General features: G+C 47.0%; 1 protein-coding gene across 5 annotated transcripts; it reads right to left on the bottom strand.

Annotated features, from left to right (window-relative positions):
• Window positions 1-51: 51 nt before the first annotated feature.
• On the bottom strand, window positions 52-25,859 carry LOC117677604 (SPARC-related modular calcium-binding protein 1-like). 5 transcript variants are annotated; one of them, XM_087876516.1, is made up of 12 exons: window positions 25,589-25,843; window positions 12,042-12,243; window positions 11,337-11,449; window positions 10,608-10,707; window positions 9,503-9,553; window positions 7,967-8,023; window positions 6,548-6,622; window positions 5,271-5,463; window positions 4,714-4,796; window positions 4,493-4,592; window positions 3,257-3,504; window positions 52-584 (listed from the first exon to the last, which is right to left on the bottom strand). In XM_087876516.1, the coding sequence occupies exons 1-11, from the start codon at window positions 25,652-25,654 to the stop codon at window positions 3,264-3,266; spliced, it is 1,281 nt and encodes a 426-aa protein (XP_087732642.1). In that variant the 5' UTR covers window positions 25,655-25,843; the 3' UTR covers window positions 52-584; window positions 3,257-3,263. The 5 variants fall into 5 exon arrangements, with proteins under 5 accessions (XP_087732642.1, XP_087732641.1, XP_087732640.1 ...); XM_087876515.1 differs by having other exon boundaries at window positions 6,548-6,625; window positions 25,589-25,837; XM_087876514.1 differs by having other exon boundaries at window positions 7,967-8,080; window positions 25,589-25,784.

Raw genomic sequence — 25,859 nt, 5'->3', positions numbered from 1 at the left:
GGCAGGAGAAACCATTAAATTGAAACCAGAAAACATTTAAAAGAGCATCAGTTTCTTCCTTGTATATAATTTATTGATTCAAAGAGCCCACGCAGATAAGACTAGAGTTGGTTCTAAAATTCGGCTTATTTTTTCCCCAGCGCCAGGGGCTTAAGAAGACGAATCGCCCTTTTATTTAAAAAAAAAAATTCCAAAACATACATCTTTTTAAAACCGCTCAGAGAAAGGCCATCACAGTTAGATTTTTCCCTTTCCAAGGACACCGTACAAATAAAGCGAGGATTAAAATAATCATTATTATTAACAACATCTAGGAAGGCCGCGGATTACCGCAGCCCTTTTTAATCTACATTTTTAAAGCGAAAGGAGGCAAAAACAGGAAAAGAAAAAGAGTGGGTGGGCTTTGCCGTCACCAATTCTGCTCCTTCTTCCCTGCTGCCCCCCCCAAAAAATCCTCGTAATTCTTGGCAGAAAATCCAGTCCACCTTTTTATAAAGTGCAGAGGGTCGGTCAGCAATCGAAGGCAGGAACTCGGAGAGAGAGAGAGAGACGGAGAGAGATTTGCCGTTTTGGGGAGAGAAAACCTTTGAAATAGAAAGGAGAAAAATATTAAGGAAACGCCAGGTTGGGATATGCCTCAGGTACGGGCAATCCTCAGCTTACACCTGCTTAGTGACCGTTCAAAGCATAACTGCGCTGGAAAAAACGTGATTTGCAAGTGGTCCTTGCACCAGTGGTGAAATCCAATTTTTTTTGACTACCGGTTCTGTGGACTGGGCTTGGTGGGCGTGGCATGGGAAGGATGCTGCAAAATCCCCATTCCCTCCCAACTCCTGGGGGAAGGATATTACAAAATCTCCATTCCCACCCCACTCTGGGGCCAGCCAGGGGTGGTATTTGCTGGTTCTCCGAACTGCTCAAAATTTCCGCTACCGGTTCTCCAGAATTTGTCAGAACCTGCTGGATTTCACCCCTGCCCTTGCACTTAACTCAAGCAGGAAACCCTATAGAATCATTTCAGTGATGGAGCGCCCACAACTTCTGGTGGCAAGCTGTTCCATTGGTTCATTGTCCTCACTGTTAGGCAGTTTCTCCTTAATTCCAGGTTGCTTCTCTCCTTGATTAGTTTCCATCCATTGTTTCTTGTCCTGACGTCTGGTCCTTTGGAAAATAATTTGACCTCCTCTTCTTTGGGGCAGCCCCTCAAATACTGGAATGCTGCTATCATGTCCCCCCTAGTCCTTTTTTTTCCCTCTAGACTGGCCAAACCCAAATCCTGCAACCTCCTGAGGTCTGGACCATCCCCACCCTATTGGCCTTCCAAAAAGCGGTGAAGACCTGGCTTTTCCGGCAGGCCTGGGGCCGTTGATCTCGCTCTTGTGATCTGGCGAGATCCGGCCATGAATGGCGTGAATGAGTTTTTAATGTTTTTAATGTTTTTCTAATTTTTCAATGTCTTTTTATAATGATTTTTTAAATGTATTGTGAGCCGCCCTGAGTATTCGGAGAGGGGCGGCATATACATTTAATTAATTAAATTAAATTCTTCATAAATTTTAATCTCCAGGACTTCAATCATTTTAGTCAGGAATGGTATTCACTTACCTTCTGTGCATGCCCCCGGCCTCAAAAATGTGCTTAAATAGGATGGCAGAGAGCTGGGGTGGGCCCGGGCCCACCCACAATTTCAGCTACCAGTTTGGGAGAACCACTCCGAACCGGCTGAAGACCATCTCTGATCTTAGTTGTTCTTCTCTGCGTTTTTTTTCCAAAATCTCAACATCTTTTTTATAACATGGTGACCAAAAACTGGATGCAGGATTCCAGGTTTTATAAAGTGGTACTAATAACTTCATGTCAACTATTAGTAACACTTTAAAGCAGAGGTGTCCAACTTTAGCCACTTTTAAGACTTGTGGACTTCAACTCCCAGAATTCCTCAGCCAGCAGAGCTCTGGGAGTTGAAGTCCAGAGGTCTTTAACGGGCCAAGGTTGGAGACCCCTGCTTTAAACTGTTTTTGGAAAAGGAAGCCAATAATTGGGAACGTGTATTCTTCCAGCATCTTCCATCCTCAATAATATCATCTTAAGTTTCCTATCCTTCCTCCCTCTCTTTCTTTTCACATCCTCCTCCTAAGAAGGCAACTTTTTTCTCATTCTGATCTGGGTTTGGGCAACGATCCGTGTCCTCGATCAAGAATCAAACTTCATGGAGACAAGGATCAGCCCAAACACCTCCGACGGAATTAAACAATGAAAGAAACAACCGGAGAACTGGAAAAGCCTCCAACGGTGCCGAGGGGTGTTTTGCCTTCCGCGTTTGGAATTGACGTCTTTAATCAAGGAAGCAGGTTTTGGGTTTCTCGGAGCGCCGTTGTGTTAAAAGCAGAAATAATCAGTTTGTCCCCGTTTCTTTTCAAGGGTTTCAGGTGACTCTCCGTCGTCTTCACAAAAGAAGAAATGCCAATTTAACCCATTTGGAAGGAAACAGCGCGGAAAGTTAATCCAGGCTTAATCTGCTCTCTAAACTCCTTTTTTGTCAGAAGGATTGACAGAATAAAAGGGGGGGGGAGGGGGGAAGGTTGGGATATATTTATTAAGGGACAAAGGAGGGGTGTGGTTTTTGTTTGAAAAAGCACTAATTAATTTTGTTCCAGGTCTCGCTGACTCCAGCAAGCTCCCAATTTTGATGGCAGCACCAAATACAGGCCATCCTTAATGTATCGCCATCCCGTTTTAACAACGGTTTAAATTTACAGCGGTCTCGGAGAAAGTAATTTACGACCGGTTCTCAGATTTACGATTGTCGTTCCACCTTCACGGTCACGTGATTGTGGCGCTTGGCAACCGTGGGTCACAAAAGTGAGATCCGGTGACCCCGGGACACTGCCACCGTCATAAATACGAGTCGGTTGCTATGTGCCTGGGTTTTGATCACGTGACCCCCGGGGAGGCTGCCACGGTCGTAAGTGTGAAAAAATGGTCAGAAGTCCCTTTATCCAGTGCCGTTGTAATAACTTCGAACGGTCCAGTCAATGAACGGTCGTAAGTCGAGGACTGGCTGTAAGATGTTCCTGAGAGGCACGCAGAGTGGCACAAGTCCAAAACCGCTTGGACTTGTGCCATTGTGCCAGTCGTCTTTGAGCCCCAGGAACTACATTGGGGGGGGTCTCATGCCCCCCCGCCCCACTTCCCCGGAGCTGCAGGTAGAAAAGGGGGAGGGGTCTGCAAAAGCTCAGGGCCCCAAAATACACACCGGAGGGTTAGCTGAGCCCCAAACAGCCTCTGAATTCGGGCAGTGAGATCAACTTGTTGCCGCTGAGATCGCAGTAATCCAGGAACTTCCGGACGCAACGTTTGGGCCGGGCGTTTTGCTTCATGTACAGCTTGAAGGGACGGAGCTCCCTCTCGCTCAGGCCGTTGCTGAAGTCTCGGTCCAAGTGGGTGAACTGCCAGCGCACGGCCCGGTCTTCCAGGCTGGGGGCCGCCAAGGAATCCGGAAACCTGCCAAGGGGGAGTCACATTTTTTAATGTGGTTTAATTGTTGGCGCAAGTCAAGACGGCGCGGGTAATGCTCCCAACAACAACCCTGGGAGGTAGGTTGGGCTGAGGGGAAGCAACTCGCCCCGAATCCCCCAGGTGAGACTAGAACTCATCACCTCCTGGCAATTGGCCCAAAGTCACCCAGCCGGATTTCATGCCTAAGGCGGGACTAGAATTCACTGTTGACGATTGGCTCAAAGTCATCCAGCTGGCTTTCATGGCTAAGGCAGAACTTGAACTCATGGCCTTCCAATTCATGGCCCTGAAACTTTGCCAAACACTCTCTCTACCCCCACATCTTTCTCCCTCTGCCTCTCTGCCTCTCTCCCTCTTCCCTTCCCTCTTTTTTTCTCCCCCTCTCCTCTCTCCCTCTCTCTCTCGCTTCCCTTCCCTCTCTTTCTCTCTCTCTTCTTCTGCCTCTCTCTCTCTCTCTCTTCCCTTCCCTCCCTCTCTGTCTTTCTCTCTTCCTCTGCCTCCCTCCCTCTCTTCCCTTCCCTCTCTTTTTTTTCTCCCTCTCTCTCCCTTCTCTCCTCCAACTCTGGCTAGCTGTGTGGGTCTGGGTCTCCAGGACCCTCCAGATAATAATACATCTATGTACAGGGTTCATATATGCCAACTGTACAAACGGTCTTAGCAAAATCTCTCAAATTAACCAGGTCCCAAAATTTGAGTTTGGCGTATGGTCCTCACTTCACCCAACACCCGCAGCCTAACTCCGTGTTTCTCGAACTTGGCACCTTTAAGGGGTGTGGACTCCAACTCCCAGGATCCCCTAGCCACCACGTTGAAGTCCACCCATCTTCAAGTTCAAAAGGCTAGCTGGGGAAACCGTGGAAGTTGAAATCCAGAGACCTTAAAGCTGAGAAACGGGACGCTGCACGATATCTTTGATTGTACGGTTCACCGACCGAAGGCGCTTCCTTTTTCGCGATGGGCGAGCCGAATTTACCTGCGGTACGGAATGGTCATCAGCCTCGACTGCAGCATGTGGGAACTCAAGGCTTTGATCAGTTGGGTAAGGAACTGTGTTTTCTTTGACCCGGGACAACCTAGTTGGGAAGATCAACAAACAGGAATCTTTCCGACAGAAAGCTGCAAAAAAACCCTGGTCGAAAATAAACGTGTCGTCTTATGACTGTTTTTAAAGGGACGGAAACAGCTCTGACTTACCTGGCAGGATACGATCTCGGAACAGGGACCCTATTTCCGTGCTCTTGGTTGCCGTATCAGCTTCGCAGTCCGGGGGAAAGTTTCTGGGAAAACAACGAGGAGAAATTAAGAGAAGGCCATTGGGGGGCAGTAAATCTGCCCCTCTTTCCCAGGGGGGCCCCCGTTTTTAGGGGGTGACGTTAGGAACTGAAAAAAGCTGCAACCCAGATCTGGGTCTCCCAATTTTTTTATGTCTTTCAACCTCTCCCAGCCTTGGGGCTATCGGCTGTGTTGGGACTGCAATTCCCAGAATTCCTCAGCTGTCGTTGGGAATGCTGGGAGTTGCAGTCCCAGGACACACCCAGACGTCTGGTTTAGTGGAGGAGTCTTGGACCTTGGCAACTTTATGACAAGCTTTATGACTCGTGGACTTCAACTCCCAGAATTCTGGGAGTTAAGTCCACAAAGTTGCTCCGTTTGGAGATCCCCCGCTTTACGCTAAAGGAGGGGGGTGTCACTGAACATAGGGGAGGAGAAAGGGGCTCAAACTCTGGGTTCAAGACAGGTAGGGCACTGACCGGGTGGAGGTCCCTGGGATGGGCCGGCCGCTGACCACTCGCACGCACCAGCAGTAGCCTGTGGCTTGGTGACACTGCACCTCCTTGTAGGTGCCATCGCCTTCGCACTCCGGGATGAAGGTGCCCTCCTGTTGGTGCTGGCGGGCCTGGTGGATGGCTTCCCGCCGTTCCTGTTCGCATGACGGCGGGTATTCTGCAAGGAAAGAGCGTCAGGCGCAAGAGAAACCAGGAACAAGAGTTGAGTTCAAAGCGCTAAAAGTTTACCGCGTTCCACCTCTGTGCAAGAATCTGATCTACTAACAGTCAAGCCCAATTGGTGCCAGATAAGAATCAACGGAATTCATGGGAGGGCTGGACTTGTTTCTCTTGTGGGAACGCCACGATTCTAAACTTGACAGCATGTTTGACCCCACCTCCCAGGTCAGCCTGTTCAACGACAAGGAGGATGAAGCAGATTTTTCTTAGCAAATGCTAAAATGAATTTCACAAATAGACTGGAGAACCACCTGACTGGGATGGTTCAGATAGTCCTCGGCTTACGACCACAATTGACCCCAACATTTCTGTTGCTAAACAAGACAGTTGTTAAGTGAATTTGGCATCCATTTTATGACCTTCTTGTCACAGCTGTTAAGTGAATCACAGCGGTTGTTAAATTAGCAATACGGTTGTAAACTGAATCCGGGTTCCCCATTGGCTTTGCTTGTCGGAAGGTCGCAAAGGGGGCTCACGTGACCCCAGGACACTGCGACCGTCATAAATAGGAGTCAGTTGCCAAGAGTCCAAGAGTCAATTCCTAAATCCGGACTCTGGACAGATCTGGCACTGGACAGAAATGATTTTATTACATTCATTCATTCATTCCTTCCTTCATTTATTTATTTATTGGTTCGATTTATATGCCGCCCTTCTCCGGAGACTCAGGGCGGCTGACAATGCGTTAAGCAATAGCCTTCATCCTTTTTGTATATACCTGCTTAGTAGGGCTTTCGGGGGCCCCCCTAAGCGGTGTTCTTTTTTATACAAAGTCAGCTTATTGCCCCACAATCCGGGTCCTCATTTTACCTACCTCGAAAGGATGGAAGGCTGAGTCAACCTTGAGCCTGGTGAGATTCGAACTTGCAGTAATTGCAGGCAGCTGGTGTTACTTAACAGCGCTTTTAGTCCGCTGCACCACCAAGGCTCCTTTTAATGGGCAGCTGTCCAGAGTTCCTTTTTAGAGTGACACGAGCAGCATATAAATGTCATAAAGACCTTAGTAAGAAAACGGGGCCCACCTTGAGCCGGTTTCACCGTGTGGTTGGTCTTGAAATCCGGAAGGATGATGGGAATCAGGAAAGGCAGGGTGGTGCCTTCTGGGTTACGGAGGGGCAGCGAGGGATCCGTGATGGGCAGGGAGGCAGAATAATTGGCAGGAAACAGAAGCGGGGGGGGGGGGGTTTAGAGCAAAAATGTGGCATCTGGAAACCCGCTTAATCACACCCAACTCTTTGGTGCCTCAATGGCCCTTCTGGTTTTTCTCTTGCCGCCCCCCCCCAACCCAGCCCATCCTGCCCCATCCAAAGAGTCTCCTGGTCCTGTTCAGGGTGTGAGGGAGTCCATCCTGCCAGGCTTCCTTATGGAGAGACCACCTCTCGCCAAATAGGGAAGGGCACCCCACCCCAACTAAGGGCAGCTGTGCCACCCATCCACCTGAGTTGCCCACTCAGCCGACAGGGACTGCCGCTGCTTTACTTTCATTTTCATGTATATTTAGATTCATCGGTGAGTGAGACGGCGAGTTCTAATCCTGCCTTGGACCTGAAAACCGGCTGGGTGACTTTGGGCCAAGCGCCAGGAGTCTGGGAGTTCTAGTCCCGCCTTAGGCATGACATCCGGCTGACTAACTTTAGGCAAGTCCTTCTCTTTCTCAGCCCAGCCCACCTCACAGGGTTGTTGTGGGAAGAATAGGAGGAAGGAGTGTTAGATATGTTTGTTAGTTTCATAGTGAAGGTGAGATATAAATAAATACAAAAAGAGAGGGGGAAGAAAGAGAAAGAAAGAAAGAAAGAAAGAAAGAAAGAAAGAAAGAAAGAAAGAAAGAAAGAAAGAAAGAAAGAAAGAAAGAAAGAAAAGGAAGGAAGAGTGAGAGAAAGGAAGAAAAAAAGGATACAGGAAGGGAAGGAAGGAAAAAGGATAAACAGGAAAGAAGGAAGGAAAAAGGATAAACAGAAGAGAGGAAGGAAGGATAAACAAGGAAGGGAGGAAGGAAGGAAAAAGGATAAACAGGAAGGGAGGAAGGAAGGAAAAAGGATAAACAGGAAGGAAAGGAAGGAAAAAGGATAAACGGGAGGGAGGGAGGAAGGAAAAAGGATAAACAAGGAAGGGAGGAAGGAAGGAAGGAAAAAGGATAAAATGGGAGGGAGGGAGGAAGGAAAAAGGATAAACAGGAAGGAAGGAGGGAAGGGAGGAAGGGAGGAAGAAAATAGGGCAACTCAGGCATGGCAGGTATAATAAAAGTCCACATTCGGTGTCTCCATTTCAAGCATGCCTTGTGCAATTGTTGCCTAGCAGTGCAAACACACCCATGCAACAACAGTCCGGTTCTGGCGAGTCCAAGCAGCTTATTTCCTCCCCCCACCCCCCACCAAAACCGAGGGCGGTGGCCTGGCTGGCACACTGACCAGAGTGGGGAGAAGGAAGGGCTGGAGACCTACCTGGCTGCCTGTGGGGCCCGGGGCTTGGCTGAGTAGGCCGGGGGGCGACGCCTTCCTCTGCGTTCAGGGAGGAAAAGAGGTGGAAGGCAGCTATTACAGAAGGTTTAATGTCATCTTCTCTGTCCAAAGAGGGGGAGAATTTAGAGCTGCAGGGGGCGCCTCGAGCCAGAGACGAGGGTTCATCGGGGTTCTACATTTGACGCAAACTGAGGGAGGGGACCCACCCGAAACCCAACGGGGCAGGGTATGCTTTCCTAAGACAGAAGAAGCTCCATCGGTTGAACTTCTGCCTGCTAAGTAACATCCCCCCCCCCAAGGCATTAAAGGGAGGAATGCAGAAAATGACTTTAGGCTCTTTTGTCAGGAAGACCCCCCTTCCGTAGCTCAAGTAGCTATAAATTGGCGTTTCTCAACCTCGGCAGCTTTTAGATGGCTGGACTGCAAGTCCCAGAATTCCCTAGGCATTTTTAGATGGCTGGACTTCAAGTCCCAGAATTCCCTAACCTGGCTAGGGAATTCTGGGAGTTGAAGTCCACACATCTTAAAGTGGCTGAGAAACACTGCTCGAAATCCGTGTTTTAGTGTGTCTTCTGGGGAGGGGCTGAGGGCTGCTATGAAGGAAGGGGGGGGGTCACGTGAAACCTATTTTTAAGACTTCTTAGATTTCTTATCAGCAGTCAGGCTCCAAATCCCAAGAAAGGCAAGTCGAAAAGTTGCCAGACTGAAGGAGACAACTTGCACCATAAAAACATACGCTGTGGGAACTGTTAGGGAGCAGCTGTCTTCACTCTTCATTCTCATACACCAAACTCTCTGAAATGAGTCTTGAGCTGCCCCTCCCACCTGGGAATCCAGACTACATTCCACTACATCCTCAAAGGGTGGGAAAACACACCCCTGCTGTTCTGCCACTGGTAAGAGGGAGCCTTTGGGAAATGCGGGAGGGGGGGTCTCCTCAGAAGGTCAAAAAAGTCAAGAGGGAGGCCATAAACACGCAATCAAAATCTGCATGTTGCATGAGGAAAAAGGGGCGGGGCTTCATTGCCTCATAGTGGCAATGCTTTTTTTTTTTTTGAGCCCCTCCCTGCAAAAATTCCTGGGTGGGTCTTTCCTAGAGGCCCACTTATGTACTCCTGAAATCCAGCTACAGTAAATGTCATATTAATTTTAATAGTTTTTTTTTTTAGCTGTACAACATTCTGAGTGTGAGATAGGCGGTCTCCCAATTAGACATATGACTAAAATTAAGTCAATAAATAAAATGCTCATGCAACAGACCAGAGATGCAATACTCCCACACGCCAGCAGGATTCGCAAACCGAGATTGTGAACGACTGAGTTCACAGCACCTTTTTCTAGAAGGTCAGTCGAAGCCCTCAGGGGCTGCATCCCCACGACATGCTTAAACCGGGTTAGTCTGAATCTCGATCGGTGCATGGTGTGAATCCAGAACACACGGGTTAACTCACTAACCAAGTTAGGCACATCATGCACAGTCAGTCGCTGGGCATTAACAGCCAGCAGAGGGCGACTTACCTCGCTTAGAAGAATGGGCATCTTGCCACGAAATCCCCGCTGAATCCATTCCTGGTTTGGGTCGGACGCAAAAGAGGCAGAAGGAATAAAGAGGTTACTAACCAAGATTTACAAACAAACCTCAGTTTATAAGCACTGTTGTGACTGGAACTTCCAGCAATCTATTTGTTAAGTCAGGCGTGCCTGATTTTGCAACTGTTTTTGCCCCCGTCATTAAGCAAATCCAGCTTCCCCCACGAACTTGGCTTGTTGGAAGCCAGCTGAGAAGGTGGATGCCACGACCATTCTGGGAATTGAAGTCCATATGTCTTAAAAGTTGCCAGGTTTGAAAAAACAGCGCTCTTAGTCTAATCTGGATTTCTAGCTGTTCTTGATCTTTTATTAAAATGCCCAGGAGTTCCCTTGATATTTATTAATTTATTAATAAATTATGTATTATTAAATTTATTAATTATTTTAAATTAATTTAATTATTAATTATTTTCTCTGAGTGGTGCAGTGGCCTAGAGGTGGAGCTCTCGCCTCACAATCAGGAAGCTGGGAGTTCGATCCCAGGTAGCGGCAGATATTTCTCTCTCTGGGCATAATGAGAATAAAACTTTATTACAGTCATCGACCAGCAACAGACATACAATAAATTAAAAATAATTCTAACATTATTCGTGAATAATAACATCTCTGTGATAAAAAACATGATCTCAAACCTAATTTACATCCGTGTAAGTACATGGGTAAATGTATTGTTATAGATCTCAAAAAATTGGCACCAGTCGATATTATAATTCGGTAACCAATTTTTTTCTTGTGGACACAATGAGTAAATATCAGCTGTGAACTCTGCACTGGCAACAGGAAGGGCATCCGGCCAGTAAACGTTCAGCTCCATTCAGCTGCCCCAATTCCAGCCCGATGAAAGGGATTACGAGGTCATTAAAAGACAAGAAAATAATAATAATTTTCTCTGCATTAATTATTTCAGTTCACAAGGCAAGCCGAGCCCCCCAAACCAGGAAAATAAATCTTGGCTAAATTCCTTGTTTCTCCACCCCACCCACCAGCCTCTAGGAACCTGGCTGGAGGCGAGAGAATGCCAGGAAGGTCTTACCTGTGCAATTGGGCGCTTGGTTCAGGGCAGACGTTCCCGCGATGGGCTTGCCTTCCGGGGTAGAGCACCAACAATACCCGGTCTGTTTATGGCACTGGACCTGGGCAGACGGGAGAGAGAGAATGGGTGAGGGGATGTGCCCAGGAAAATGATGCAGGTGATTCCTCGACTTACGACCATTCGTTTAGTGATCGCTTGAAGTTACAATGGCCATAAAAACATGTGACTTATGACGGTTGCAGCATCCTTTATAGTAGTATTTCTCAACCTTGGTAGCTTGAAGATGGGTGGACTTCAACTCCCAGAATCCCCCAGCCAGCAGCACTGGCTGGGGGATTCTGGGAATTGAAGTCCACTCAACTTCAAGCTACCAAGGTTGAGAAACACTGCTTTACAGTCACCTGCTGGTAATCCTCGCCTTACAACAAGTTCATTAAGTAACCGTTCAAAGTTACCACATCTCTGGAACAAGTGACTTAGGGCCGTTTATATTCACCCAAGATCTTCAAGGCATGGGGTCCCGTCCACCATTAAAAAAACCTTATTTCCAATCAGCCACCGTGTTTCCAGTGTCTTCCTCCCCACTTGGAACTGAACCCAGGTGGACATTTCTTCCGACATTGATTAAATGTATTTACTGCCCGTCTTGCTATCGAGAGCGGCTCAAGATGGGGCAGGAGGACGGGAAGTTCGCCCAGTGCCGTAAGGAAGACGTAGAAAGAGCTTCACCTCCAGGAAGGCGCCGTTCTCACTACATTCGGGCACGTACAGGGCATGGCTCTGGCGCCGGGATTTGGCGAGGGCAGCCGCTCGGTCTTCTTGGCAACGAGTCAGATTGGCACCTATGGAAGAAATGGGAGGAAGGCACAAGTCAAGATCGGACATTGAACCAGGGTTTCTGAACCTTGGGGACTTAACTCCTACCTAGAAACAATTTGCTAATCCATCAATTCACACCGCGGTCCGGTTTCACAGCTACGGCCACTTGGGGTCAGTCCCTTGGGAGTCTGGAGAATTGCGGTCGTAAGTCGAATACCAATAAGCAATTCGTCAATCAATTCACACTACAGCCCCGTTTCACAGCTACGGCCTCCTGGGGCCAATCCTTTGGAGGTCTGGAGAATTGCAGTCATAAATCGAGGAATACCAATAAGCAATTTGCTAGTCAATCAATCAACACTGCAGCCCAATTTCACAGTTACGGCCACCAGGAGCCAATCCTTTGGAGGTCTGGAGAATTGCGGTCATAAATCAAGGACTACCTATAAGCAATTTGCTAATCCATCAATCCACACCGCAGCCCCGTTTCACAGCTATGTCCACCTGGGAAAAGCCACCCTTCCCCAAAATGCTCTCCCACATCCGTCCCTCCTTGACACAGGGGCACCTCCCTACCATCTTCTGCCCCCCCCACCCTACTCCTGGTCTCCTTACTGTTGTTATCCCGCTGGGCAGCTCCTCTGCAGCGGAAACGAGGCCACACCTGCAGATTGGGACGTTCACACCTGGCTTCCTGGAAGGCGCAGGGCGACGTGTAAAACTTCCCGTCGGAGGCACACAGGAGGCGGCCGTGTTCGTGGGGGGGGCACTCGGCCGGGCATGGCAGCCGCTCCTGGTCACCCTCCGAGATGAGGAACTGCAAAACAGGCAGAGGTGCGTGATTAAAACACAGGTCGTCCTCGACTTACGACATCATTCAGCCCAGAATTTCTGTGGCTAAGCGAGACTATTATTGTGGGTCTACCTGGAGCCTGCAACATCCAGGATAGACAGTCCCACAGCCCACCCCCCCGGCAATTAATCATGGTTAAATTTAAGTTTCAAAGTAGGGCTGGCACAGAAAACTGCCAAGCAAAAAAGGGTTTGCTGGCTAAATTCTCCTCGGTTGCGTTTTGAGGCACCTGTTGGATTAATCTTTCAACATGACAGCCGGGACTGACCGGGGAATTCTGGGAGTTGAAGTCACCCACCCACCCACGTCTTCAAGTGGCCCAAATTTGAGAAACGCAGCTTTATTCTACAAAAGGGGCTTTGAATGTTGCCCTCATCGAGCAGACATGAGGTCACCCATCACCTCGACAGGAGCTGCTGTGTCTTCGAGGGGAGCCAGCCAGGTCTCCAATTCGGACAGCCCTTCCTGGACTGTGTAGACACAAACCTCCCCCCCCGCCCCCACAGAGTCTCCCACATCTCGTCGGTTGAAGGATGGGACGGGGGGAAGGGTCTTTCAAGAGGATGGTCCTTCTTTCTGAGCCCCCACCCCCCACCAACCTTTAAATCATTCTCAAGGACAATTGGGATTATACAGCAATAAATGATCGGCGTATTCAGACCAGGAAAAAATATAGGTCTCTTTTGGATACGTGGAGGGGTGGGTGGTGGGCCAATCACCAGGAGACAGGGAGTTGTAGTTCTGCCTTAGGCATGAAAGGCATCTGGGTCAGGGGTCTCCAACCTTGGCAACTTTAAGCCTGGAGGACATCAACTCCTAGAATTCCTCAGCCAGCAAAGCTGGCTGAGGAATTCTGGGAGTTGAAGTCCTCCAGGCTTAAAGTTGCCAAGGTTGGAGACCCCTGATCTGGGTGATTTTGGGCCAATCACCAGGAGACAGGAAGTTCTAGTCCTGCCTTAGGCATGAAAGCCAGCTGGGTGACATTGGGCCAGTCCCTCTTTCATCCCACCCCACCTCACAAGGTTGTGGTTGTGTGAAAAATAGGAGAAGGGAAGTGTATTAGGTATGTTTGCGACCTAGAGTCATATATAAACAATAATGAAAGTGGGATAAAAATCCAATCCATCCATCCATCTTTAATCTTAGCAAAACCATTGTCTTCCCTTTTTTCAACCAAGCCGTTATGCAGATGCTGGAGATGCCCTTCTCCACTACCCCACCTCAAAATACGTAACCAGATCCTCCCCTTCAATATGCGAAGTTCTTTAAGGGACATTCCATTCTTTATGGGGGGGAAAAAATCCATTTGCTTCTTTTTGGGTTTTCCCAAGTAACATTTTCATGGCTAAGGTGAGACTAGAACTCGCTGTCTCCTAGTGATTGGCTCAAAGTCACCCACTTGGCTTTCATGGCCAAAATGGAACTAGAACTCAACATCTCCTGGTGGCTGGCCCAAAATCACCCACCTGGCTTTCATACCTAATGTGAAACTAGAACTCCCTGTCTCCTGGTGAAGTCACCCAGCTGGCTCACCCTAATATAAACTCAGCATTCATCGTGCTTATTGCAGCTTCTCAGGGGTGTCCTTTTTGTGGTCAAAAGTCAAGATAGGACACCCCCCCAATGGTGGGATCAAAGCTCCACCTGGTTTTTAGGTGCAACGGATTCATACTGATCCGTATGAGTGATTCTAAGCCATTCGCGGGGAGGTGGGGTCCCTCATCCTGAAACAGAGACCAAGTTGGCTCACCGTGCATTTTTTCCTTTTTGCCCCGGGACTGAAAGACGACACCGTCTCCCGTTGCCTTATTCTACGTGTCCTTTTCCCTCTGCAAAGTCACTACTTAACGTCGACAAACACAACACACACCTCCGAACAGCCTGGCCGAGATGCCAAATCCAATCTCCCGCTGCCTCCCAACACAAATATTAGTGCATATTGCCAAAAAAATGTGGGTGTTATGGGTGGGGATATTTGTTTATTTTGCAGTAGACAATTTATCTAATAATTCAGCCAGGAAGGGGGGGGGCAGTTGTTTTGGTGGGAGATGCACTTGGAAAAACGTTGTGGGTTATAAAACGGTTCCAAATACAACACAGGCCCTTTTGGGGGGGGGGCCTGGATGCTCCTGGGCGCACGTCGGCTGGATGCAAAAAAGGCTGCCGTTCTTTGGGATTTGACATTGATGGACCCTGGCACGGAGCCCACCCAAAAAGAACGGTGCGTCTAACGTCTCATGGCTCCCTCGAAGTCTCCCAGTATGAAAAATAGAGGGGCCATTCGCCAGGGGTGCTTACCGGACAAACCCGGAGGCGTTTTACACATTGAGATGACACCTGAAATAAACCCACGACTATTACAGGTGGTCCTAAATTTACAACCATCCTTGGTGCTCTCTGAGCTTGGTTGTTTTCTTGGTAGATGTTTCATTACCCAAAGTAGGTAACAAAATCAGTGCGAGAAGGAACTGTGTTTAAGCAGAGAGCAACCCAAGGAGCCTTGGTGGCGCAGCGGACTAAAGCGCTGTTAAGTAGCACTTGGCTGCCTGCAATTACTGTAAGTTCGAATCTCACCAGGCTCAAGGTTGTCTCAGCCTTCCATCCTTCCGAGGTAGGTAAATTGAGGACCCGGATTGTGGGGGCAATAAGCTGACTTTGTATAAAAAAGAACATTGCTTAGAGGGGGCCTGAAAGCCCTACTAAGCAGGTATATACAAAAGTATGAAGGCTATTGCTTAACGCATTGTAAGCCACCCTGAGTCTCCGGAGAAGGGCGGCATATAAATCGAACCAATAATAATAATAATAATAATAATAATAATAATAATAATAATAATAATAATAATAATCCCCACTACCTTCTAGAACTGATGGTGCTACCTAGTTTGGTAATGAAATGTCTCTGAGAAAATAACCAAGCTCAGAGAGCACCAAGGACCCCACATATCTCCTCCTCCTCCTCCTCCCTTCTTCTCTTCTACTCCACGACTCCCTCCCTTCTAGCACTGATCATGTTATGTAGTTTGGTACTGAAATGTCTGCAAGAAAATAACCCATCTCAGAGAGCGCCAAGGACCCCACAGTTCTCCTCCTCCTGTCTCTCCTCCCGCTCTTCTCTTCTACTCTACAACCCACTCCTTTCTAGCACTGATGATGTTACCAAGTCTGGTAATGAAATGCCTGCAAGAAAACCACCAAGGGCTCCACAGTTCAACCCTGAGCTACAAAATATTCTCCCCAATTAGTTACAACCATTTACTGAACAACAGTGAAAAAAAAGGGACTTACGACCGGTCCTCACAATTACAACCCCCCACCCCCCTTCCTCACAGTGACGTGATCAAAATTCAGGCGCTTGGCAAAGATTAGCATTGTGCAAGTAGTATATATGTTATTTGTCTTTTACTTTGGTTTTTATGGCGGATGAAATGTCAGGACGGTCACACTGTGTTCCATATACTTATATGTAAATAATAAATATATATCTTTTTTTAAAAAAAATCATGCGCTTGGCAATCACACCCCTGGGTCATGTGACCTTCCCAGCTGGCTTCCGGGAAAGTCAGAGGAAGAAGCCGCTTAAAGACATGGAAATTTTGACACCACGCCCCCCCCCCCAATTTTGGGTGTAAATCATGTACTACCTGTAATAGCACCATAAACATTAAAAATAACAAACTGCCTTGCTTGCCTCATTAAGTGGGGCAAGATTTTTTTAAAATATTTATTGCATTTATCTATCTATCTATCCATCCATCCATCCATCCATCCATCCATCCATCCATCTATTCATCCATCCATCCAATTTATTTGCTGCCCATCTTGTAGTTCAGGGGTCTCTGGATTTTTTTTTTTTTTAAAAAACCCAAATCTTAACAAAAATGTCCCCTATGACAGAGGTCTCCAACCTTCCCAACTTTAAGACTTGTGGGCTTCAACTCCCAACTCTGGGAGTCTTAAAGTTGCCAAGGTTGGAGACCCTACGATTTAGGATGGAGTTCAGCGGTGAGGGTGAAGTGGTTTGAGATCTGGATTTGTGGGAAAGACTCTGAACCTCTCTGCCCAACAAACAGGCTGGGATTAGGGGTGCAAATACCCCAGGGGCTCTTGATGCCAAAGGTAGAGTGCCGTGTGTGTGTTTGTGTAAAAAAGCTGCATCTGTTGCACGCCGCTCTCTGCAAAGAGGCAGCTGCCAACTGAGCACTTCAGTCTTGATTGACAAGCCAGTCGTAGGGATAGCCGCCTCCCGGCTGAACAGATTCCCTGTCTCTTTGTGTCTGTGTGTGTGTATGTGGTGAGCAGCCCAAGTGCCTCGCAGCTTACCTTGGCTTCTCGCACGCTACCCCGTAACCGCAGGAGCTGCAGCCAGGAAAATGTGAGGTCTGCATCAACAGAATTTAATAGGCAGGCCTGCCCGTTACAACTCTCCGTTCTGTGTCTTCTGTCAGCATCCGAGATGCTGGGCGATGCTGGGGGGGGGGATCTTTAGGGGGTCTTTAGGAATTTGGAGAGGGGGAAAGAGTCGAAAGAGCAGGGAGGGAAAGGATAAGGGTGCAGAGAAGTTCTGAAGCAATGTTCCTCAACCTGTCTAAGTCCTGTATGTTTAAGATGGGTGGGCTTCAAGTCCCAGAATTCCCCAGCCCACCATGCTTTAAGATGAGTGGACTTCAAGTCCCAGAATTCCCCAGCCCACCATGCTTTAAGATGGGTGGACACAAGCAATCAATTTTAAACTAAGTTATTCTCTTATTTAACTCATTATTTAATTCATCAATGTAATACAATGTATAGGAAAACATAGAATTCCTTAAATTTTACAAGAAGAAAAAGTGGGTAAGATTGGATGCCCTTCCTCTACCCCATGGGAAGGATGAACCATCTCCCCGCAGCGAGAAAATTCAGCAAAGCAATGAGAAATTATTTCATTGAATAGCCCATGTGTCCTTTTAGGGGGTTTTTGAGAGTGTTTTCCCGACAATCTACAGGTAGACCTCGACTTACGATCACAATTGAGCCCAAAATTCCCGTTAAGGGAGAAATGTGTTCAGTTTTGCCCCACTTCACAACTTTTCTTGCCACAATTATTAAGCGAATCGCTGCCGTCGTTAAGCGAGTAACACGGTTATTAAGTGAATCTGGTTTCCCCCATTGACTTTGCTTGTCAGAAGGTCGCAATAGGGGGTCACGTGACCCTGGGACAGAGAAACAGGTCATAGATATGAGTAGGTCACCAAGCATATGAATTCTGATCCCACGAAGCTGCAAAGGTCGTAACTGTGAAAAACGGTCATAAGTCACATTTTTCAGTGCCGTTGTAACTTGTATGTATGTTGTTGTATGCCGAGGAGTAGCCGTACAAGCCCCTCTCCACTTCCAACGCAGGAGTCTTCGAACCCACTAAGAAGTGGATTTATTTAGGGAAGGGTAATGGCTTGTTGGCCGATTATGTGCTTTGCGTGCAAATAAATAAACGTGTGTTTTTTTAAAAAGAAGAAAAACACCGCAATCGCTCCCCGAGGAACAGCTTGGGAAATCTCTGCCAGGAATCTACGGAGCTCAGCTCCTCTCCACATCAATCAAGGGGCTTCTAAATGGACCTTTGTTGTCTAAAGTAGCTTTCCACCTTCCTAAAAGCCGCCACTTCATCGGATCAATGTTTTCAAAAAAACCAAAACAACACCCAAATTCAAGAGAAGGTGGACGGCTTCGGATCCAAATTCTCCCCATTTGCATTTGGCAGCCTGTTTTCGAAACCTACCACCGAGACGTGCCTCGTGGGGGGATTCCAGAAAACCCAGCCCGGGGGGGTGTATTTAGCTTGTCCGAAGCGTGTCTTCTCCCGCTGAGACATCGGGGACCAAACAGACGTGCCCTGATCGACAGCCAGGATCAACAAACCCGGAGCCCACGCCTGGACAGGTGTGTGTGTTTGCGTGTGCTACTGGCTGCAGACATGCCAAACGCCCGTCAGCCAAGACGACTGAGTGAAGAGGCGACTCCAAGCGACAAGAGATGCTGCATCGGTTGTAAACAATGCTGGCCTTCAATTCTAGAGGGGTTGGGGGGGGGCACCAGGTTGGAGACCGAGAATAAATATTGGGAACTGGGCCTTTTTCTTAGCTGGGAGATGCCAGGAACAGAGGCGGGGGGGGGGGGGTTAATTTCAAAGAAAAAAGTTCGAAGGCTTGGAAGATGCTACTTGTAGATTAAACTGGGGAAATATGCCGGGACAGCCTGATGTTCCCAAATGAAACCCCCCCCCCCCCAATACTGACCTTATCTACAGCCTGCCCCAAATTTAGTCAGTCTGTACAAGATCTATAAAATCTGAGCGTCCCTTGGGGCTCTCTGAGGCTTGGTTGTTTTCTTGAAGACGTTTCACTACCCAACTAGGTAGCATCATCAGCTATCTAGAAGGGAATGGGATTTGTGGAGAGGAGGAGGCGGAGTGGGAGGAGGAAGAGGAGGACTATTTATTTATTTATTTATTACTCCAATTTATATGGCGCCCTTCTCCGTAGACTCAGGGCAGCTTACAATGCATTATAGCAATAGCCTGCATACTTTTTTTGTATATCCCTGCTTATTAGGGCTTTCGGGGGCCCCTAAGCAGTGTTGTTCTATACAAAGTTGGCTTATTGCCCCCACAATCCGGGTCCTCAATTTACCTACCTCGAAAGGATGGAAGGCTGAGTCAACCTTGAGCCTGGTGAGATTCGAACTTACACTAATTGCAGGCAGCTGGCAGCTAAGTGCTAGCACTTAACAGCACTTTAGTCCGCTGCACCACCGAGGCTCTTGTGGGGTCCTTGATGCTGTCTGAGTTTAGTGGTTTTCCTGGAGACGTTTCACTACCCAACTAAGTAGCATCATCAGCTATCTAGAAGGGAGTGGGGTTTGTGGACTGGGGAGGAGGAGGACAGGAAGGAGGAGGAGGAAGAGGAGGAGAACGACTGTGTCTGCTCTCTAAGATGGGCTATTTTTCTTGCAAACGTTTCACTACCCAACTAGATAGTATCATCAGCTATCTAGGAGGGAGTGGGATTTGTGGAGAGGAGGAAGAGGGGGGAGGAGGAGCAGGATGACGACGACAACTGTGGGTCCTTGGTGCTCTTTAAGATGGGTTCCTTTTCTTGCAAACCTTTCACTACCCAACTAGGTAGCATCATCAAAGATACAAGGGAGTGGGGTTTGTGGAGTGGCGAGGAAGAAGAGGAGGAAGAAGAGGAGAACTGTGGGGTCTTTAGTGTTCTCTGAGCTGTTTTCTTGCAGACATTTCATGACCCTACTAGGGAACATCATCAGTACAACAAGATCTATAATCTTTAGAATCGATGTTCTTTGGGGACACTGCTCCCATTTGGTCAGGTTTTGAATGCTGCCCCAGATGTCGGCCAATCCAGTTGTGCGGCTCTTCCCCCTTGATTAACTCTCCAGCTGCCATCAACTCTTTCGGGGAGGACAGGGGTTCGAGATCTTTAGCTTGTTGTCTTCCTCTTGTTTAGTGACCAATCAAAGGCACTCAAAAAAGTCACTTAGGACCATTTCTCACACTTACGACCATTGCAGCATCCGTCACATGATTAAAATTCACAAGCTCGGCAACTGACTCATGTTTATGACTGTTGAGGTGTCGTGGGATCACGTGATCCTCTTTTTGCGACCTTCTGACATGCAAAATCAATGGGGGAAGCCGGATTCACTTAACAACCATGTGACTAACGTAACAGCCGCAGTGATTCCCTTAACAACGGTGGCAAGATGGAGCAAAACTCACTTAACTGATGTCTCACTCAGCCACCTAAATTATTTTTTTTGGGGGGGTGGGGAAGGAGGGGAATTGTGGCCGTAAATCGAGGACTACCCCCTGGGATGAAATCCAAGGTGCAAAAACCACGTTCTGCAAACCGTTTGGCGAACCAGGTAGCTCTGCTCTCACGCCCTCCCTTGCTGCTTCGGCATCTGGGGCTTCGGAGTGGCCAAGCGTTTGTGGTTTCGGTGGCACAGTGCGCTGCCGTGCCAGAGCACACACGGCTCTTTCAGCTGTCAGCTGGCAGGATTTGTTAGCGCCTCCAGCAAACATGCGAGGGGAACTTTGCAGAAACGCTCTTCCCTTTGCCAGATTCAAAGCTGCATTGTAGGGAAGCTGCCCTCCCTGCTCTCCCCCCCCCACCTCCCCAGATGACAAGTGCCCTTGGGCTGCTGAGTGGCTTATGAAGGGGGCCTTATATGATGCGGGGGGAGGCAAGGAGGGGGGACTAAGAATGGAGGAGGAGGAGGAGGAGGAGGACGAGGATGGGGTCCTTGAAGCTCTCTGAGCTTGGTGATTTTCCTGCAGACGTTTCACTACCCAGATGGGTAACATCATCAGCTATCTAGAAGGGGTTTGTGGACTGAGGAGGAGGGGGAGGAGGGGGAGGAGGAGGAGGAGGAGGAGGAGGAGGCTGGAGCCTTCAGCATGCTAGGAACCTACTCTGCTCTGCCCCCAGTCTCAAAGTCACCAAAGTTGGAGACCCCCTGATCTCAGCGTTTAGTGGACCATATTCAAAGAAGTTAGAATGACAGCTAAACAAAAAGTAGAATATGTTCCTGGTTTGGGATGATTACCTATTTTGGAGACAGATTTATTTATTTATTTATTGGTTCGATTTATATGCCGCCTTTCTCCGGAGACTCAGGGCGGCTTACAATGCGTTAAGCAATAGGCTTCATATTTTTTGTATATACCTGCTTAGTAGGGCTTTAGCCCCCCCCCCCGACTTTTTTATATAAAGTCAGCTTATTGCCCCCACAAACCGGGTCCTCATTACTATAAATGAAACCAAAAGGAGCTTCCTAAATTGAGGAAATTGAAAACTAGCTCAAAACTCAATTCCGAAATTGAGAACTAGCTCAAAACTGGACATTTTGACATTCCTTGACTAGCAGGCAAAGGTTTGGTCAATCGTTCTTGAGGGATAAATAATGGATAAAATCCAAGTACAGATAGTTCTCGGCTTACAACAGTTCATTTAGTGACTATTCATTAGAAGTATCTTGTGGCACTGAAAAAATGTGACTTGTGGCCATTTTTCACACTTCTGACCGTTGCAGCATCCCCATGGCCACGGGATCAAAATTGAAACTCTGGGCATCTGACTCGTATTTATGACAGTCGCAGTGTCCCTGGGTCACGTGATCCCCCTTTTTTTGCGACCTACTGACAAGCAGAGTCAATGGGGAAGCCAGATTCACTTAACAACCGTGTGACTAAGGTTAACAACTGCAGCAATTCGCTTAACAATTCTGGCAAGAAAGATTATAAAATGTCACTTAGCAACAGAAATGTTGGGCTCAATTGTGGTCGTTAAGTCGAGGACTGCCTGCATTGGCATCCCTTGTTCCACGCTGTTGTCTTTCTACTCTTATTTCTCCTTGCCTTACACAATGTCACAACTATCTTTTTCACATAAAAATGTATATTTTAAAAACTTCTGATTTAGTTCAATCAGATTCAGATCCTGATCTGTTGCTCCTGAGATGCAGAAAATTCAGATCAGGATGGAGAGAGTTTCATGTCCTTTCTGGTTTTCCTTTGAAGAGGTTTCGCTTCTCATCCGGGAAGCTTCTTTAACTTTGACTGAATGGTGGGGAATGGAATTCTTCAGTCAGAGCGGAAGAAGCTTCTCGGATGAGAAGCGAAACCTCTTCAAAGAAAAACCCAGAAAGTCCACTTGCCTCTTGGGAAAAAAGCATCTTTGGGACAACCTGGATGATGGAGAATCTCCATAGACAGAGAGTGTCATGCTTCACCCTTGTCTAGCAAATGGGGACATTCTTCTGCTTGGTCCACATCTAGGAGAAGACCCCGTGGTTGCCCAGTTGCGTTTCTAGCTGGTGAACTTTGTTAAGGGCCCACAGAAGAGATGACCTCACTCCGAACAGACTCGGCCTCCTAAGAGCAGGTTAAAATTAGCTCCCGCAAGTGACACGTTGGGAACTAAATATGGATTTCAATCCTTCCCAATTTGGCAATGTGCTTTGTGTCTCGGGATCTGTGGAAGCCTGGCCTATCGCTGGATAGAAAGGAGCACCCAGCTCAAGCCCATCGTTCTTGGGAAAGGGACTAGAGAGCCATCTTGCAGTTGGGGGCAAAGAACAGCCCCAAGAAATCCAGAATAAAATCTAATTATTTCCAGAATCATACAAGTAGCCCAAACATTGAGAGTAATCAGTCGAAAACAGACAAATTCATCACTGGGATTTTTTTTTTTTTTTTCAGATAAGATTTAGGATTTGAGAAAAAAATAAAAGCATAAAAGAAACCCTTTTCAAATCTACCGTGTTCTCCTTTAGCTTCTTCCAGCATTAAAGATCTGAAAGTTAGGGAGAAAATTAAAAAAGGAAAAAAGAAATAGATCTCTAAAAGACAGAGAGGAGGAAGTGTTTCGTCCATGTTGCACTTAACAAATAGGCAACGCTTGATTGGACTTTTGTGGTGGACATCTTGACTTTTTTGACCACATCTGGCAGACACTCTTGGCTGGTCACTATTTTGTCCTTGATTCTTGACTTCCAGTGGTTCTGACCACTCTATTCTCATATACAACAGAGAAGACAGTGGGGTTTTTCTGGGCCATTTATATACAGGTAGTCCTCGACTTATGACCACAACGGAGCCCCCAAATTTTGGTTGCTAAACAAAAACAGCTGTTGAAGGAGTTTTGCCCCATTTTATGACCTTTTTTGCCATAGTTGTTAAGTGAATCACTGCAGCTGTTAAGTTGCTAACATGATTGTTAGGCAAATCTGGCTTCCCAAATGACTTTGCTTGTCAGGAGGTCACAAAAGGAGGTCCACATGACGTTGGGACACTGCGACCGTCATAAATATGAGTCAGTTACTAAGCATCTGAATTTTGATCACATGACCATGGGGATGCCTCAAGGGTCGTAAGTGTGAAAATGGTCATAAGTCACTTATTTCCAGTGTTGTTGTTACTCCGAACAGTCACTAAACAAATTGTTGTTAAGTCGAAGTCTGCCTGTATTTAATTTTTTCTACTATAGCATGAAGGCAAACAAGAAACTAGCAAAACTCTTTCCCGGCCAAAAAGGAATTGGAGAGTAAGCACATTGACTGAGCGCTACAAGCACATTCCTGAATTATTTCTTGAGCAGTTTGCACAAGCGAGAATCAGAGGAAGTTCTTTGCCCAAAGAAGGAGCTTATAACATATAATTCAAAAGGGTGACTGAGAATGGGGACCAGCGAAAAAAGCCTCCCAGACAGGACTCTAGAGCCGATGTCCAACATCCCACCTCAAGTCCCAAATGCCGCGATCCTGACTTGTCATGTAGAAGAATGAGAGGCAACCCTTCACTGTCTATACAGGAAGGTCTTCTTCTCAGAGCGTTAACACCTATGATTTCACAACCCTGAGCGGGGAGAGGGGAATGGAGGAAAGATGCATATTGATAAGAGTTATACACACTTGGACTTAAGAGGTGAGTAAGAGGTTAAGCCAGAAGGTGTGAACAATGGGAGATTTGGAAAGAAAACATGTCTTTGTTTGATTTATAACATTTAGAGGCTGCCCATGTTCTCTCAAGGTAATTCTAGGAACATGAAGGCGAAGGAATCCTAGGAAAAACACTACACAAAAACCTCAGCAAGGACTCGTCTATTCCGTAAGCTAAGATAAGCACTAAGAGCTTTGCAAAAGAGGTTAACAACAGGCAAAGTAAGATTAGAGATTTCCGTGTTTACAGCTATCCATCAACCTTGGCACATGGTGACATAAATGTCACTGTGCCTCTTTTTTCTTTCTCTTTTTTAACATCTGTAAACATGGAAGCTCCGTTGCTCACCGTAATTTTCCACCTGGGCCTAGGGAGAGCCAGCTAATAAATAAAGTGAAGTTACCCAGGGACCATCACAAAGTCAAAATGACTTTACGTGAAGATGGATAAAAGATTGTGGCAGAGAAGACTTGAACGTTAAAACTTATAAAACTTACTTTTAAAAAAATATTGCAAACGTATTTTCTGCAAGAAATGGAACACAAAACATCTTTGAGTGTCATAGGGAGGGCAGTTAGACGCTCAATTAATGTATACAATAATGTTTTTCAACTTTGATAATGTTAAGATGCCTGGACTTCAACTCCCAGAATTCCCCAGCCGGCATTAATGTTACCAAGATCAAGAAACACTGAAATGCTTGGCTTACGACCACAATGGAGCCCAAAATGCTAGGCGAGAGAGTTGATAAATGAGCTTGGCCCAATTTATGACCTTCCTTGGCTCCGTTGTTAAGCGAATAACTGCAATTGATAAGTTAGTACCCCGGTCGTTAAGTGAATCTGGCTTCCGCATTGACTTTGCTTGCCAAAAGGTTGCAAAAGAGGATCACATGACCCTGGGATACAGCAACGGTCATAAGTATGAAACAGTTGCCAAGCATCCGGATTTTGGTCACCTGACCATGGGGAAACGATGAAAAGGTCGTAACTGTGAAAAACGGTCATAAGTCACTTTTTTCAGTATCTCTGAACGGTCACTAAACAAACTGTTGTAAGTCGAGAACTACCTGTATCAACCAAAGTTCACAAACCTCTTTATCTTAAACTATGATACAAGTTTCCAAGAAAAGATTATGCACTGATAATTGAAATTTAATTAAAATTCAGTTAACCTACCATCAAAAACCCATTCCGCATTATGGACACATTCATAATGTTTAAATAAATAGAATGAAATTCTATTTCATTCTATTTATTTAATAAATAGAAAACAAATTTTGCTTCATTTTTGCTGGGCTGGTGCCCAAGCCTTATTTTAAATCAAAAGTGTGACAATTTCCCCAGGTTTGAAAAAAAGAAGAGGGGTGGGAAGCCGGACAGAGAACAGCCCCAAATATTAGCTCGGATTCTCTCAGACTTGGTATGAAAAATAAGACAACGGACTCCCAAACTCTCTGCTTTTAGAGTTTTAACTTTGCACACCGCCAAAGGAAATAACCTTTCTTTGCCAAATATTGATCTTTTTTAGGAAAAAAAAGAGTTTTCAATATCTAGAAGTTTAAAGTCACACGCATACACGTATCTCACTTGCCATGCGTTGCGGTGTTCAAACATTTATGAATTCATAGTAACAAAGATCCAGAAAAACAGCAGTACAAAAAAAAGGGGGGGGGATGTCTACCCTATTCAGGACCAAAGAATCAGTGTGCTCCATTCAGGAGCCCCTCCCCAAAACAACTGCCCAGACCCCTCTATGCTTCCAATATCTGATCAGTTGTCTTAAAAAAATGCTTCCAAGTTTTCTTACCGGAGACCGAAAAGATGCTGTCAGTTGTAGCAGGACGAGCAGCAGCCAAAGCGCAGGAGGTTGCATGGTGTTTGCAGACCCTTCAATTCTCCCACCGAGGTTTCTGCAGCCCCCTCCTCAAAAAAGCAGGACGAAGGGGACACGGACTGGACACGGCTGAGTCACCGCCTGCAGAGTTATAAAGCCCATCCCACCCCCCTTGACAGCCCACCAGCACTTCCCCGCCCTTCCAGGCCGGTCACTGCTCTCTTCTCCAAGGTGTTCAAAGCAC

This window comes from Pantherophis guttatus, chromosome 10 (genome assembly GCF_059756535.1).
Source record: "Pantherophis guttatus breed Tessera chromosome 10, ASM5975653v1, whole genome shotgun sequence".
In the NCBI taxonomy this organism is placed as follows: domain Eukaryota; kingdom Metazoa; phylum Chordata; class Lepidosauria; order Squamata; family Colubridae; genus Pantherophis; species Pantherophis guttatus.
The sequence above is the reverse complement of the archived record's forward strand: the minus strand, read 5'-3'. Positions and strand labels throughout refer to the sequence as shown.

What these genes read in the sequence shown, in the direction of transcription:
- LOC117677604 (XM_087876513.1), bottom strand. Translation starts at nt 25,654, where the DNA reads ATGCAACCTCCTGCGCTTTGGCTGCTGCTCGTCCTGCTACAACTGACA. An exon ending in TGCCCATTCTTCTAAGCGAG is followed by an intron (nt 8,081 to 9,502) that starts GTAAGTCGCCCT and finishes TGGACAGAGAAG; the next exon opens with ATGACATTAAACCTTCTGTA. An exon ending in ATGACCATTCCGTACCGCAG is followed by an intron (nt 3,505 to 4,492) that starts GTAAATTCGGCT and finishes CCCCCTTGGCAG; the next exon opens with GTTTCCGGATTCCTTGGCGG.